The sequence below is a fragment of the Gadus morhua genome, chromosome 21, assembly GCF_902167405.1.
Source record: "Gadus morhua chromosome 21, gadMor3.0, whole genome shotgun sequence".
NCBI lineage: Eukaryota > Metazoa > Chordata > Actinopteri > Gadiformes > Gadidae > Gadus > Gadus morhua.
This window is the reverse complement of record NC_044068.1, coordinates 15,926,140-15,941,728: the sequence shown is the minus strand read 5'-3', so window position 1 is coordinate 15,941,728 and position 15,589 is coordinate 15,926,140. Positions and strand designations below refer to the sequence as shown.

Genomic DNA, 15,589 nt, shown 5'->3' with positions numbered 1-15,589 from the left:
CCACCCACCTGCACACCAGAGGGTGCCATTGGTTTGCATGTGCAATTGTCGATGCTGCTGCTAAGTGTTCCACATTATGTTCCATCACCCAATGTGAGTATGAGTCCTAGATCAACAGTGTTTTTCTTTTCTATTTCTCTTAAATTAGAGAAAAACATTCTTGGCAGTAAGGGAAAGAAAAAACTAAACTTGTATTATTGAGCTGTGCACATGAACGCTGTGGGTTTGAGGAGGACGACTTCATTGCCGACCTCACAGAGTGCCTTTAAACTCCTGTGCAGAAAACGCCCATGAAGATTGTGGAGGAGGAGGAAGAGGAGGAGGCGGAGAGCAAGCCCGACCCCCTCCACCAGCTCATCCTCCACTTCAGCCACAACGCGCTCACAGAAAGAAGGTGACCTCGCACATCATGTGACGGGATGCCAACCAACCACAGCCTTCTCCATATGCATCTTTTTTTTCTTTCATGTTGTTGTTGTCCCATTGGATACGCCTCGATTATAAAACTGATTTGATTTTTTTTTTTTCGTTTTCACTAACTTGTCCAATGGCACAGAATTCTATACATTCTGTTTGTTTTCTTGTGTGTGACGCTGGAAGATTATGCTCACAGACTGGGATAAATCTCTGCTTTTCAGTTCCTTGGAAGAAGATCCGTTGTATATTGCTTACGCGGACATGATGGCGAAGGTAGCCCGCATGTTGATGTTAATGTAATGTTAACGTAGATGAGGATAAGAGTGTGTGGCAAGTGAAAACAATTATACCGTTCAAATGAAGAGGAAACCAACTAAACACAACTCTTGTTTCTGCAGAGTTGTGCTGAGGATGAGGAAGAAGAAGAGGATGAGGAGAAAGAGAAGACATTTGAGGTGGGCTGTCTCTGCAGCTTTTATTTCCTCACAGAGCCATGCAGAGCGATGCACAGAGCCATTAGCAGCTGTGTTGACCTGTTGGTCTGTAACTGTGTGTGTGTGTGTGTGTGTGTGTGTGTGTGTGTGTGTGTGTGTGTGTGTGTGTGTGTGTGTGTGTGTGTTCCCCCTCCAGGAGAAGGAGATGGAGAAGCAGAAGATCCTGTACCAGCAGGCCCGGCTGCATGCCCGTGGAGCCGCAGAGATGGTGCTGCAGATGATCAGCGCCAGTAAAGGTGAACCCCGCAGCACAGTCCCCCCTGTGGTCCAAAGCCTCACACAGATAAAACACAAGCAGTGTACACTTCACCCTCTGACGTGTATAAGGGAATAACCATCAAGTGAACAGGAGGTACAATTGAAGGGCTATTTATTAGAAATGCAATAGCCAATAGATTAAAGACCGCTCCAGGGTAGTTTCTTATTCCTAACCAATAAGAGCAATCCTTTCCCTGATTGGTTAGGCCCATATTGCCCGTCAATCACAGTTGTGTAAGATACAGGGATGGGAGGGGGCAACTTTTATTGTTTGATTATTTTCTGTTCTCTCTTTAGAACTCTCGCATTTGACCTCAAGGATTAAAACGGAACTAAACTGTTTAAAATCATTTACTTTTCTAATCAGTTTGTACTCTATGAAATGATATCAATAAAAGACAAAAGAACAGTCCCATACACACACAGGAGCCCCTTTAAAGACGCTCCTCAGTCACAGTGCAGGGACTTACAGCTCCTAATGTGTGTGTGTGTGTCCCAGGTCGTCTCGGCCCCATGGTGACCTGCACCCTCAAGCTGGGCATCTCCGTCCTCAACGGAGGCAACGTGCAAGTTCAGCAGGTCAGCTCTACCGATCACACCCCGCTCAGCCTTCTGTTTCCATGTGTCCTCCGCCTGCCTCTTTGCTTAAGCGGATGCTTGGGACATGATCGCGTGCAGCACTCCTCGACATGTTCATGATTTGACCTGTTGATCCGTTCCCTGTTCTTCTCCATTGCAGAAAATGCTTGATTACCTGAAAGAGAAAAGGGACGCAGGCTTTTTCAAAAGTCTGTCGGGACTCATGCAGTCATGCAGGTCCACAATCAATAAGTCCTCCGTAAAACACATCCACCGAGGCCACAGAGAGGTCCATTCTGGTGACGTGCTGCTCTCTCTGTTTCTGTTAGTGTCCTGGATTTGAATGCATTTGAAAGGCAGAACAAGGCAGAAGGACTGGGAATGGCGTCAGAGGAAGGAACGGGTGAGTTTTGTCCAGAGCGTCCGTCCTGTGTGATATTGATGGATGGCAGGCTACTCACACACCATCAGGGTTTTTTTCAGGCCCTTATTGTCGCACAAGCAAAAGTGTATTTATGTCAGAGCCTTTCATAACATTTCAACATAACCTTAATCCCACATAAATTCTCACCAATATTCAAGTGCAACTTTATTTAGTTACATAATATGGATTGCGTATAAAGGACAGAATCCTCACACTCACAAAAGACACGCACACAAATCCACAAACAGCCACTTCTCATGAGGAGTGGCTGTATTCTCATCCCCTCGGCTGTACATTTCCCCAGCGCTCATGTCTTTAACCAATCCATTGTTCCCTGAGTGTGTGTGTGTGTGTGTGTGTGTGCGTGTGCGTGTGCGTGCGCGTGCGTGCGTGCGTGTGTCCCGGCACTGATGTAATTGATCCCGGTCATGTAGGTGTATACGTGTGCCGTGCTAGACAGAATGTGTGGGCCGCGTCCCGACGGCAGCTCCTCTCCTCAGCGTGTCCAGCGGGAGAGGACGGTCGACCTCTCCCAGAATAAACCCTCTTCAAACCTGCTCCATTATATTGGAGCCGCGCGGCGGTGTTCTTCTGCAACATGACAATGTCTTCATACCCCTCTTATCCTCCTCTTATCCCCTTCACGCCCTCTCTGGTATAACCCAATGTCCTCTTCTCTTTCTGCTCACCTCCGTTGTTGCCTGTCGGCCTGTCTGTCTGTCTGTCTGTCGGCCTGTCGGCCTGTATGTCTGTCTGTGTGTCCGTATCCTCCCCATCGTTTCCACAAAACTAAACAAAAACAAACAAAACACCTCATGGACGGCAGTCAGCACCAAGCGGGGTAAATAGTACGGTCCGGCTAGCCCACCCCGGCTAGCAGCATGTGTCCGTCCGGCGTGGCTTACACGGCTGCCATCAGGGCACCCCCGTCTGCTTCTTACTCCATCAGCGCTACATCACCCCCCCCCCCCCCCCCCCCAGCCTCCACCTCCACCCATCTCTTACTCACCTGCATCGCCCCAACCTCTCGCTCTCGCTCTCTCTCTCTCTCGCTCGCTCTCGCTCGCTCTCGCTCTCGCTCTTGCTCTCCCTCTGTCTCTTGCTCTTTCTCTCTCTTGCTCTTTCCCTCTCTTGCTCTTTCTTTCCCTCTCTCTCTTGCTCTTTCTCTCCCTCTGTCTCTCTCTCTTGCTCTTTCTCTCCCTCTGTCTCTCACTCTCTATCTCTCGCTTTCTCTCTCCCTCTGTCTCTCGCTCATTCTCCCCCCTCTCTCACTTGCTCTTTAGCTTGGGGTATATGCAAGCCAAGTGTTTCAGTGTGTGACACACTCCAGTGGATCTATTGCCTGTCCCATTGCGTGGCTACCGTTGCCATGTCTTTGTTGTTGGTGCAACATCTACTAACACAGCTCCCCAAGAGTCAGTGTGTGAGCTGTATCGATGCTGCCCTCAAGGGGGCGGTGGTGGCCTCAGCAAAGCTTGGTTTATTTGGGGGGGGAGTTTTTCGGCTTGGCTTTGAACTTTTGAAGCAAAGTTATTTGTCAAAGCTGGTTTCTGTACAGGGGTTTGGAACTTTCACATGGTGGTGCTATGGTTTGCTTTTTGAGGGGTTGCTTTTTACGCACAATATATATGTTCAGGACTGCTATGGTTGATTTGAATAACAAAGTGAGCAACGTCATAAAGCCTGTGCTTTATGTACTTCTTTATTCTGAGTTAGTCGCTGGAAAGCCTGGAATGACATGTGAAAGTGATCTGTCCTATTGACCGCCTGTTTCAATGCCCGCTCCCTAGCAGAGTGGATGTGGGAGACATGTTTTTTATTTATTTCTGTTTTCATAAATCTGAGCTTTGGATTCAAGTGCTGAAATCTAAAGCTGCCGTTTGTCCGGACTTTAGGCCTTTGAAACTGTGTTTGAAAACCCCTTAAGAGATCTGTGCTCCTGCCTGCCTCATACGGAGGGCTTTCTAAGGGGCTCAGTTTCATGCTCCATTGTACTACGTGATCGTCTTTTGCCCATGTTGGACCGTTCCTGACCGGCCTCCTAAACGTCTCTTCTTCTCCCCACAAAGGATCGAAAGTGCTACAGAACGACGAGTTCACAAAGGATCTGTTCCGCTTTTTGCAGCTCATGTGTGAGGGGCACAACGGAGGTGAGACCCTGAACACAGAACATAATACCGCTCTGAATAACCATCCCCACTCACTCAATTTACTGTAAGGGTACATTAATTGACCATCAACTGACATTAGCTAATTATGTATTAAGCATTGTTATTTAGCATAAACATAGGGGTTAGAGCTAGTGGGTTAGATTCAGGGCTCCCCACTGACCCAAACCCCATTTAATTATGCATAAATCAATACCTTAGTCAACATGAACACCATTACATAAACATACATGAGTACCGTTAGTAAAGGATGATTATAAAATGTGTTAACAGTTACTTAAATGTTAATCTGGAGTTTTATTTCTGCTTATTTCTGCATTAAGTAAGTAACGTAATGGTTAATTAATGTACCTTTAATGTACAATACTGTTGATTGAAATGATGTTCTATTACCGGTGCTTTGCCGTTAATTGTATATTTTATCGTGTACTCGTGTTTAATTAATGGTTCTTTATTGATATGTTTTATTATGTTATTTTATGATAAGGTGATCTTGAGTGTAATGAAATGGGCCATTAGATAAAAATTAATTATTAGAGGTAATCATTTTCATATAAAAAAATAATTTATATTTTATTTATAATTAGTTCTCCACTTCATTAATTTGCCAGCCAGAGTTGATGAAGTCAGACGCTGAGCATTCCTCTGGGTTCTTCCTATGGTTTGTGCTTGTTAGATTTCCAGAATTTCCTAAGGACCCAGACGGGGAACACAACAACAGTCAACATCATTATCAGCACGGTGGACTACCTGCTCCGCCTGCAGGCATGTGGGCACACACACACACCACACACACACACACACACACACACACACACACACACACACACACACACACACACACACACACACACACACACACACACACACACACACACACACACACACACACACACACACACATACGTATGTATATCTATATCTATAGAGGAATCTATATATCTTTATAGATGTTGAAGAAGTTAGGATCTGATATGGACCTCTTCTTAACTCCTGGCCGGCTCACCAAATTAAGAAATTAGGACAGTTGAGAGCAAGATGTAGTTTCCAAAATCGTGCTCGGTAAGACGATAAAGTCTGGCAGGGAGGGGAATGGGAACAGGATGAAGGAGATTCCACATGTATCTGTTCTATCAACTCCTCCAGAGTAGTGGGGGAAAGAGACAGATGAAAACAGGATGAAGGAGAAACATGGTGACTGTCTGATCAACTAACAGTGGGGGTCAGAGACGGGGCTCAGGCTGGGTCGGGGGAGAGGGAAGGGGAGAGGGAAGGGGTGAGGGCAGGGAAGGGGAGAGGGAAGGGGTGAGGGCAGGGAAGGGGAGAGGGAAGGGGTGAGGGCAAAGCACTGATGTCTTCACAGTAACTCTTTGATCAGTCAACAGTGGGGGTCAGAGACTCTGGCAGGAAGGTGGTGGAATCGGAACGAGGTGAAACCAGATCTAAATGTTTAGTGATTTATACATTCCTCTTTAATATCTATATATCTAGGTAGGTATATATATAAAGATATCTATAGAGATATATTTCTAGATATCTATACAGATATAGAGATAGACATGTATTTATATATACACATACACACACACACACACACACACACACACACACACACACACAAGGCTGAATGTGTTCAATTTTGTATTCTGAGGTGTCACCGCAATCTCTTCATGTCTGTTCATGCTCCTCTGGTTTCCTGACACTGTGGTCCTGCGCTGTAGGAATCCATCAGTGACTTCTACTGGTACTACTCTGGGAAGGACGTCATCGACGAGCCTGGGCAGGTCAACTTCTCCAAGGCCCTGGCCGTGGCCAAGCAGATCTTCAACTCCTTGACTGAATACATTCAGGTAGTGTTCCGCTCAAACCTATTGCGCGAGGATACGACTCGGGTGGAGGAAATGAACGTGTGACAACAGATTGGGAGATGAGGAGATTAGGCGGTCGAACCCTTGAGTCGAAATCACACTGTATTCACCATGTGTAGCTCGCAATCATTTGTGTGCATTCATTTCCGTACATATACGAAAACATTAATCTTTTATTCATTTTTTCATCATTTATTTATCATTCTCCCTATTGTCCATCAGACAAACAGAACAAAACAATCCCAATAAATGTAGGCTCTAATCGCAATTGCAGCAAACTATTAACATAACAATCACAATCATACAGAGTGTGAAGAATTTCTAATTTTTCATGGGTTTCTCATGTTTCATTTGAACAGCATCGGCAAAGTATTAATCAAATTAGCATTCACTTCCTATTTGCCCTTTCCTACCAGACCCCCCTCCCCCACTCCCGAGGCTGTATCATCTCCATCCTCAACATGATTACGCTGATTGTGTTCTCCTCCACGGCCACTTAACATGATTTGGTTCCTGTCTCCCCCCTCCCTCTCTCCCATCAGGGTCCCTGTATCGGGAACCAGCAGAGTCTGGCCCACAGCAGGCTCTGGGATGCGGTGGTGGGCTTCTTGCATGTCTTTGCCAACATGCAGATGAAGCTGTCGCAAGTAAGCTAGTGTGAACCTGTGCGTCCATTTTAGTTGGCCCTCCCCCTCTCGTGATCAGGACACAAGTTTTTGTGTATTTTTGAATATCATGTGACGTCTTCCATTGGGATCAAATGAATAAACTTGAATGGATTAAAAAAATCCATTTTGTTATAGAGCCAGTGAGCCCAATGTTTACCTCGGACTACCTTGGATAAGGTAGTCTGACATCACCTGCGTTCAGCAGATTGGAACGGTCACATAGTGGGGAGAATGGCAAAAAACATAGTCCCAGTGATAAAATGGCATAGATTACTATGTTGACGATCATATAAGACAATTGACCATGTTTCAAACAGAAAAAAGTGGTTTTGCGTTCACTGGCTTTGTAATATCCTAATATCCAGTCCAAAAAAGTTAAATGTTGGAACAGAGCCACTTGTATTGTGATGGAAGGAGCGTGATTCTCTTGCAGGACTCCAGTCAGATTGAGCTGTTGAAGGAGCTGATGGATTTGCAGAAGGACATGATTGTAATGATGCTGTCTCTGCTGGAAGGTGAGGGCTTACATCTGCTGCTGGATGCCAACGATCCCAACGGGAATAATATTAACTAGCATTAATCAAATATAAAGGTTTCATCATTTAGATCTACAAGAAGAAGGCGAGAAAACAAAAATCTATCAATTATATTTTATTGATTCATTGTTTAGCACAAAAATGTAATACAAGTCGTTTTTTAATACAAGTCCTAAAAAACGGAAAACAAATCAATAAATGTAAGTAATACAAGTTTAACATAATAAATTCGTCACCAAAATGTCAAGGGTTGAAATATGGTAGGTCCTGGTCCTCACCCCAGGAGCACTGAGGAGTCCAGAGCCAGAGGACCTGCAGGAACTGGAAGGAGCATCTATTAAAAGCCAATTTAAAGAGTATTCAGGCGCTGGTCCAAAAAAACAAAAAATGATCTTAAAACTGATTCTAAATCTGACAGACAACCAATACAACAGCTGAGAGGTAGGATGTTTTTGAGTACTTTAGGCTTCCTTGGGATGACCAGAAGCGAGATTTCCACGGTGAAACCTGCTATTTATAGATGCATATGTCTCTTGGTACAACAGGTGGTGTGATACCTACTACTTCAAATTAATTTTCAGTTCTCTACTTTTCCAATCATTGAAAAAAAAAGAAAAGCAAAAACTTTTTAAAATCCTAGCTCAGTTTTTCTCTGTACTGACACATGACCTGCGTATCCTCCCTCCCTCCCCCCCCCCCTCAGGTAACGTGGTGAACGGCACCATCGGCAAGCAGATGGTGGACACGCTGGTGGAGTCCTCCAACAACGTGGAGATGATCCTCAAGTTCTTCGACATGTTCCTCAAGCTCAAGGACCTGACCACCTCGGACAGCTTCAAGGAGTACGACCCCGACCGCAAGGGCATCATCTCCAAGAAGGAGTTCCAGAAGTCCATGGAGAGCCAGAAGCAGTACACGCAGTCGGAGATCGAGTTCCTGCTGTCCTGCGCCGAGGCCGACGAGAACGACATGTTCAACTACGAGGAGTTCGTGGAGCGCTTCCACGAGCCCGCAAAGGACATCGGCTTCAACGTGGCCGTGCTGCTCACCAACCTGTCGGAGCACATGCCGCACGACTCGCGGCTGGACGTCTTCATGGAGCTGGCGGAGAGCATGCTCAGCTACTTCGAGCCCTTCCTGGGGCGCATCGAGATCATGGGCAGCGCCAAGCGCATCGAGCGCGTGTACTTTGAGATCAGCGAGTCGAGCCGCGAGCAGTGGGAGAAGCCCCAGGTGAAGGAGTCCAAGCGCGACTTCATCTTCGACGTGGTCAACGAGGGCACGGAGAGCGAGAAGATGGAGATGTTTGTCAACTTCTGCGAGGACACCATCTTTGAGATGCAGCTGGCCTCGCAGATCTCGGAGCCCGACGTGCTGGAGCGGCCCGAGGAGGAGGAGGAGGACGACGCCCACAGCGTGGTGGACGAGGAGGAGGGCGAGCAGGAGCCCGTGTCGGCCTTCACCACCGCCTGCCGCGCGCTCAAGAAGAACGTGGCGGGCGCCTTCCAGGCCGTGTCCCTGGGCAGCATGCGCAAGCGCTTCAAGAAGGTGAAGAAGCTGACGCTCAAGGAGATGATCGGCGGCTTCTTCTCCTTCTTCTGGATGCTCTTCACGGGCTTCTTCAAGGGCATCCACGGCCTGGTCTTCGGCTTCTTCCACCTCATCTGGGCCTCCATGTTCGGCGGGGGCCTGGTGGAGGGCGCCAAGAACATCAAGGTGACGGACATCCTGGGCAACATGCCCGACCCCACCCAGTTCGGTATCCACGGCGACGCAATGGAGGGGGACAAGGCGGAGACGGGCGAGACCTCGGCGGGCATAGACATGACGGTGGCGGCGCCGGTGGACAAGTCGGAGGTGGACATGATGATGGAGATGCTGAACCCGCCGCCGAAGAAGGAAGGGGGGAAGCACATAGAGCTGGGGCTGGGCGACGTGGCTGAGATCGCACCGGAGAACACCGAGAAAAAGGTAAGTGTGAGCGTCGCCCCGCCGTGAACGGTGTCGGGACACCTCGGAGCCGTCGTTTCAATGGCCTTTGTGTTTTGCAGCTGTCCTCTGTCGCCGTCAGAACCACCGAGAAGCCAGACGCCGAATCGGAGAAGGCGGAGTGAGTAGCTCCGATGTTAGGGGGGCGGAGTCTGTCAGAACACCTGATGATGCATTGACCTCGACTGAACCTGAACCTGAACCTGAAACGGTGTCCCCCGTACAGCACGGAGAACCAGGAGAAGGAGGACAAGCCAAAGGAGGAGGCCAAGGAGCCGGCGGCCGAGGAGAAGCCCAGTGCCACCCCGGGACCCCCCAAGGAGGAGTCGGCCTCCTTCATGTCCTGTGTCTTCGCCGTGCTGCAGGTGTATCTGATCAAGATGCTGGTGAGCATCTGTCCAGCATAGATTCCCAGAGTCAGCCGACGCTGTCCGCTGAGCCCTGGATGGTTACCCGTGACTGGTTCAGGTTTCAAAGAGCGCATGCATTCAGTTGTTTTGTCGTCAATGCAATGATCTTTCTCTCCGTAGAACTACCTGGCCCGAAACTTCTACAACCTCCGCTTCCTCGCGCTGTTCGTGTGCTTCGCCATCAACTTCATTCTCCTGTTCTACAAGGTGAAACCACAACTAGAAGAAGTTGTGTAACCCCGTTAACATGGGGGCTTTCAAAAGGATTACCAAAATAGTCTTCAGAAAAGACAATGTCCTTGGACGAGTTTAGTTTAGTTGGATTCCTAATGCTAGATACAATCTAATAAAAATACAAGATAAGATGGTACTTTATTCATTCCAGTCGGAAATATTAGTGTCACCGCAGAAAGGACCGGACAGTAGTAGAAATGATGAGAGTACAACCAAAACCTATAGAATATACAAGCCCTAAAAAGCCTTAACAGCTGTTTAGTGGAGCCTCTCCAATGTGGACGGTAGCACTGTCCCTGTCCTCGCCGTACTGCGTGTTAAACCATGAGGGGTCTCTCCCCAGGTGACCCCGGAGGTGGCGGAGGCCGACGAGGACGGGGACCCCTGGATGGGCAGCAGCGACGGTGAGGACGAGGAAGACGAGAACACCCTGTTCGACATGGACGAGTTCGTCCTGCAGGAGACCACGGGCTACATGGCGCCCACGCTGCGCTTCATGGCCATCTTCCACACCCTCATCTCCCTGCTCTGCCTGGTGGGATACTACTACCTCAAGGTACTGTTACTACTACCATTACTGTTACTACTACCTCCAGGTACTGTTACTACTACCATTACTACTACTACTACCTCCAGGTACTGTTACTATTACTACTACCTCCAGGTACTGTTACTACTACCATTACTATTACTACTACCTCCAGGTACTGTTACTATTACTACTACCTCAAGGTACTGTTACTACTACCATTACTATTACTACTACCTCCAGGTACTGTTACTATTACTATTACTACTACCTCAAGGTACTGTTACTAGTACCATTACTATTACTACTACCTCCAGGTACTGTTAGTACTACCATTACTATTACTACTACCTCCAGGTACTGTTACTACTACCATTACTGTTACTACTACCATTACTATTACTACTACCTCCAGGTACTGTTACTACTACCATTACTATTACTACTACCTCCAGGTACTGTTACTACTACCATTACCATTACTACTACCTCCAGGTACTGTTACTACTACCATTACTATTACTACTACCTCCAGGTACTGTTACTACTACTATTACTACTACTACTAACTCAAAGTACTGTTACTACTACCATTACTATTACTACTACCTCTACTAGTACCTGAGGTACCTGCTGCCCCAGACTATTACTGTTACTATAAATATGACTATTAATACTACCTGAAGGTACCTGCAACAGACTATTACATTTACTACTACTTGAACGACCGAAACACGTAACTTCCTTCAAAGTGTTTTAAAGGACACTTGCAGTCTGGATGATGAACCATGGTGGCCGTCTCCCCCGGCTCCACTAACACATTCATTACCACCATTATGTGATGTTAGCCATCTGCCACAGAGCATTAAGACGGAGTGCCCAACTAAACAGAAAAAATTGTCCAACATAATGAGACAAAACAGTGTTTCCCAGCCAAGGTGTTAAAAAATATATTTGATGGAAGAATCAATTGAAGACTTCTTCCAAAAAAAACATTCCACTTCCATCTATGGTTCCCGTGCTAAAGAAATTAAAATCTGATGAAAATCCTTGACCATGGGCCATAGATGGACCTCCCCTAGCGCCCTGTGTATAGAGGCATGCAGCTCATCAGCTCATCCACATCCCTCCAAAGCTCCCCCTCTGTGTTGACATGCAGGTTCCTCTGGTGGTGTTCAAGAGGGAGAAGGAGATCGCTCGCAAGCTGGAGTTTGACGGCCTGTACATCACAGAGCAGCCCTCAGACGACGACATTAAGGGCCAGTGGGACCGACTGGTCATCAACACCTCGTAAGTGTGTGTGTGTGTGTGTGTGTGTGTGTTCAATGCTTTAACTGCCTCTATACGCGATATGTTATTCTAGTTTTGAAGCAAACTGGTCCATCCGGTATGAAAGGTATTTGCTGGTATTTTATTTCACATTTCAATGTTCAAAGAAATTGATGTGGTTTTGACTTCCGTCCCAATCCTTGGCAGATCCTTCCCCAATAACTACTGGGACAAGTTCATCAAGCGCAAGGTCAGTCGGACCTTTGTTTTTTTTATTATCCATGCATCACCATCATCATCATCGCCACGATACAATAAATCCCCCTTTTATCTCAAACAGCCATGTGATGCTTGAGGGATGTTTAAACATTCCCCTCCCCCCTGTGTGCTCACAGGTGATCAACAAGTACGGAGACATGTACGGAGCGGAGCGCATTGCTGAGCTGCTGGGCCTGGACAAGAGCGTGCTGGACTTCGACCCCACCATCGAGACGGTGGAGAAGGAGGCCTCCCTGGTGTCCTGGTGAGAGACCCCCCCCCAGCCCCCAAATCACACGCAGCAACAGCCACTAGACCCCGTGGGGTGGGAGCCATCAGCCTGCCAAGGTGCTGGGTAGGCACCTAGGTGGGATAGCTTTAGACCAACACTGCTGAATGTACATAACAGAACTATAGGTTGACTCGGTCCACTCCAAACCGTCCACTCCACTGAAATGCACCAATGGTCTAAAATAAAGTAGGATGAGTAAATATGGACTCAAGTGGCCCTCTGTGCTGAACGCAGGCTAAAGTGGGTGGTACCTGACTCTGGCAGCTTTGGTTACCAGGTAAAACGAATAAACCATTGTGGCTGCACGCCACATATCGGATTGTAGGAAGCGTATAAGCAATAGGGAAACTGCTATACAACCCTGATGTTTAAATAAAGATATTTTTGTTATAGTGGGCGGGACTAGTTCTAACAGGGTGGTTGGGTTTCCTTTAAAGAATGTTTGAGCTCCAGAAATATTCTCCCAACCTGGTTTTTAAAATGCATTTTGACATAATCAGAGTACGTGCATAGTTTGTTTTGGTGTATAAAATAAACATGCTTGCATTTATTTTGTGTTTTCTGACCCACAGGCTGAGCTCCATCGATACCAAGTACTACATCTGGAAGATGGGAGTGGTGTTGACCGACAACGTAAGCCAATAGCACAGCCTCTGCTTCTGTTAGCCATCTTTATTTATTTTATTAGGAGGACACAAAAAGCCAGTAAGAAACCAAAAAACATAACAATACAAACAAATTAATAATAATGTAATGGTAATGGGATGATTTCTATATCAATGTGCCCCATTTCAAATAAAACATTGCACACAGTAAACACAGACCCAAGAATTAAAAGTTGGATCGAGTAGGTAATGGCTTCTAGAAGTGTGTCTTTAACAATACAGACAGAGGCCAGCAGTGGGATAGCTCCCACTTAATTTAAAGAGCACACTCACCTAACTGTGGACTCATTGAGTCCGACATTTGACACAATAGTTATAGCATAAATATATAAAACTTTATCACCAATGCCCAAGCATATACTAGTCCCTTGTCTTTGGAAGTCCTCCAGTAGATCCAGCACAAGGGCTCACTCTGCAAAGGTTTAAGTTCCAATTAAAGTCGTACCCCACTGCCAAAGGATGGGAGGATAAGGATTAATCTTATCACTCACTCACCTGCCGTGAGTGATGAGCACCAGTGGGACGGTGAACCGAGTTCTGATGCGTCTCTCTCTCTCTGGACAGTACTTCCTGTATCTGATCTGGTACACCGTCATGTCCGTCTTCGGACACTTCAACAACTTCTTCTTCGCGGCCCATCTGCTGGACATCGCCATGGGCTTCAAGACGCTGCGCACCATCCTGTCCTCCGTCACGCACAACGGCAAGCAGGCAAGTGTGCGGCCACCAGGGGGGGACACGGGGCCCGTGGCCCTGGTCATATTTAAGACTAGCTCCCCACTTATCACTGCCGGGGACAACCATCAGATCCTGTGGTCAGCCTGTGTGTGGTCAGCCTGTGGTAACCCCCTCTCCCCCCAGCTGGTGCTGACGGTGGGCCTGCTGGCTGTGATCGTGTACCTCTACACCGTGGTGGCCTTCAACTTCTTCAGGAAGTTCTACAACAAGAGCGAGGATGAGGACGAGCCCGACATGAAGTGTGACGACATGATGACCGTAAGACCCCCTCCTCCCCCAGAGTCCATTTTACGGCTCGTGTTTGACACGTGAAAGAGAGGATCTTGGCCTGGTCAATTCTCATATCTTGCGACTCACTGTGATTCACTTTAGTCACACGTCAGTCTGTTATAATAAGCGGCCCCCCTTAACCCTTCGGTCACTGGGATCACACGGCCAATGAATTAGTCAAATACAAGCCTTTGCCCTGGATAGGTGTTGTGCATGTGTGATTGACGGCTCAGAAAGGATAATCATTTGACTCTTCTCGTATATAGAAACAATAAGTCAAAGGAGACCAACCATCTCAAAGTGTCCCATGGCAGGTTAAACCTGCACTATGTATGTTTCCCAGTAGCAGCCTCTAGTGGCTGGAGTGGCTGCTACAGTTATACCTTATTCATTTAACACCTTTACTAAAAGTGGACCAGAATAAACAGATTTATAGAGAACAGATCCCTGGACAGATTGACCTGTGGACGTCTGTCCTTCTAGTTCAGATATGAATGGAGTGGAATGGAGCTCCGGTAGAAAGGTTACACAGCGCACGTCTCTCCTGCACTGACGCTGCGTTCCTTGTGGCAGTGTTACTTGTTCCACTTGTACGCGGGTGTGAGAGCCGGCGGCGGCATCGGTGACGAGCTGGAAGACCCGGCCGGTGACCCCTACGAACTCTACCGCGTGCTCTTCGACATCACCTTCTTCTTCTTCATCATCGTCATCCTGCTGGCCATCATCCAGGGTAGGTGGCGGCGGTGGGAGGAGCACGCGCTTTACAGGGGGAACGGGGCACCCACTTTACAGGGGGAGAGGAAGGATGGCGCTGAAGCTAACGGTGACTTACCGACCCCACAGGTCTGATCATCGACGCCTTCGGCGAGCTGAGAGACCAGCAGGAGCAGGTGAAGGAAGACATGGAGGTAAGAGAAGGGCTTCCTACACCACATGGTGTCCGTGTTCACCACAAAATGTTAATAAAGTATTCATTTCTGGGTATACGAACACTATCTTTTTTTGTTTAAAGATAAATCACTGTTGGTGTTTTATCATTGTGTTTTCTTTCCTAGACAAAATGCTTCATCTGCTGCATCGGCAACGACTACTTTGACCGCGTACCTCATGGGTTCGAGACCCACACTTTACAAGAACACAACCTCGCCAACTACCTGTGAGTACAAACAGGACGTGCACTCTGCCACACACACACACACACGGGGGAAGCCCCAGTGATGTGTACACAACTCATGTTGCCATGACATGATTAACGCATGTCTTTTTTGCAATGCAGGTTTTTCCTGATGTACCTGATTAACAAGGACGAGACTGAACACACAGGCCAGGTACTGCACCTCACATCGCATCCATTCAGTCCTACCACAGTCCCACCTCGCCCCGGCTGCTCCCACTGCAGCAGGGGGACTGGTCATCTCCAACCCAACCTCTTTAGGAGCGCTGGGGGTAGTGGATGTAAAAGCGGCTCATGCGTTCAGGAGGCCTTGAACTCCCCAGCAGGGCGTCTGTTGCATAATGGGTTC

The 15,589-nt window shown here is 47.5% G+C and overlaps 1 protein-coding gene across 1 annotated transcript in view; it reads left to right on the top strand.

The window, feature by feature from the left end:
- Positions 1-15,589, top strand: part of ryr3 (ryanodine receptor 3) — a 109,288-nt gene that overhangs the window by 92,446 nt on the left and 1,253 nt on the right. The window contains 27 exon segments of the mRNA XM_030345011.1: positions 282-394; positions 639-690; positions 816-872; positions 1,048-1,147; positions 1,669-1,748; positions 1,909-1,985; positions 2,078-2,151; positions 4,242-4,322; positions 5,017-5,105; positions 6,062-6,190; positions 6,751-6,855; positions 7,310-7,391; positions 8,116-9,383; positions 9,464-9,522; positions 9,628-9,787; positions 9,932-10,018; positions 10,389-10,601; positions 11,734-11,864; positions 12,051-12,093; positions 12,239-12,366; positions 12,966-13,026; positions 13,623-13,769; positions 13,920-14,054; positions 14,640-14,796; positions 14,910-14,974; positions 15,122-15,222; positions 15,343-15,394. Of these exon segments, the coding sequence (XP_030200871.1) occupies positions 282-394; positions 639-690; positions 816-872; positions 1,048-1,147; positions 1,669-1,748; positions 1,909-1,985; positions 2,078-2,151; positions 4,242-4,322; positions 5,017-5,105; positions 6,062-6,190; positions 6,751-6,855; positions 7,310-7,391; positions 8,116-9,383; positions 9,464-9,522; positions 9,628-9,787; positions 9,932-10,018; positions 10,389-10,601; positions 11,734-11,864; positions 12,051-12,093; positions 12,239-12,366; positions 12,966-13,026; positions 13,623-13,769; positions 13,920-14,054; positions 14,640-14,796; positions 14,910-14,974; positions 15,122-15,222; positions 15,343-15,394 (3,846 nt within the window).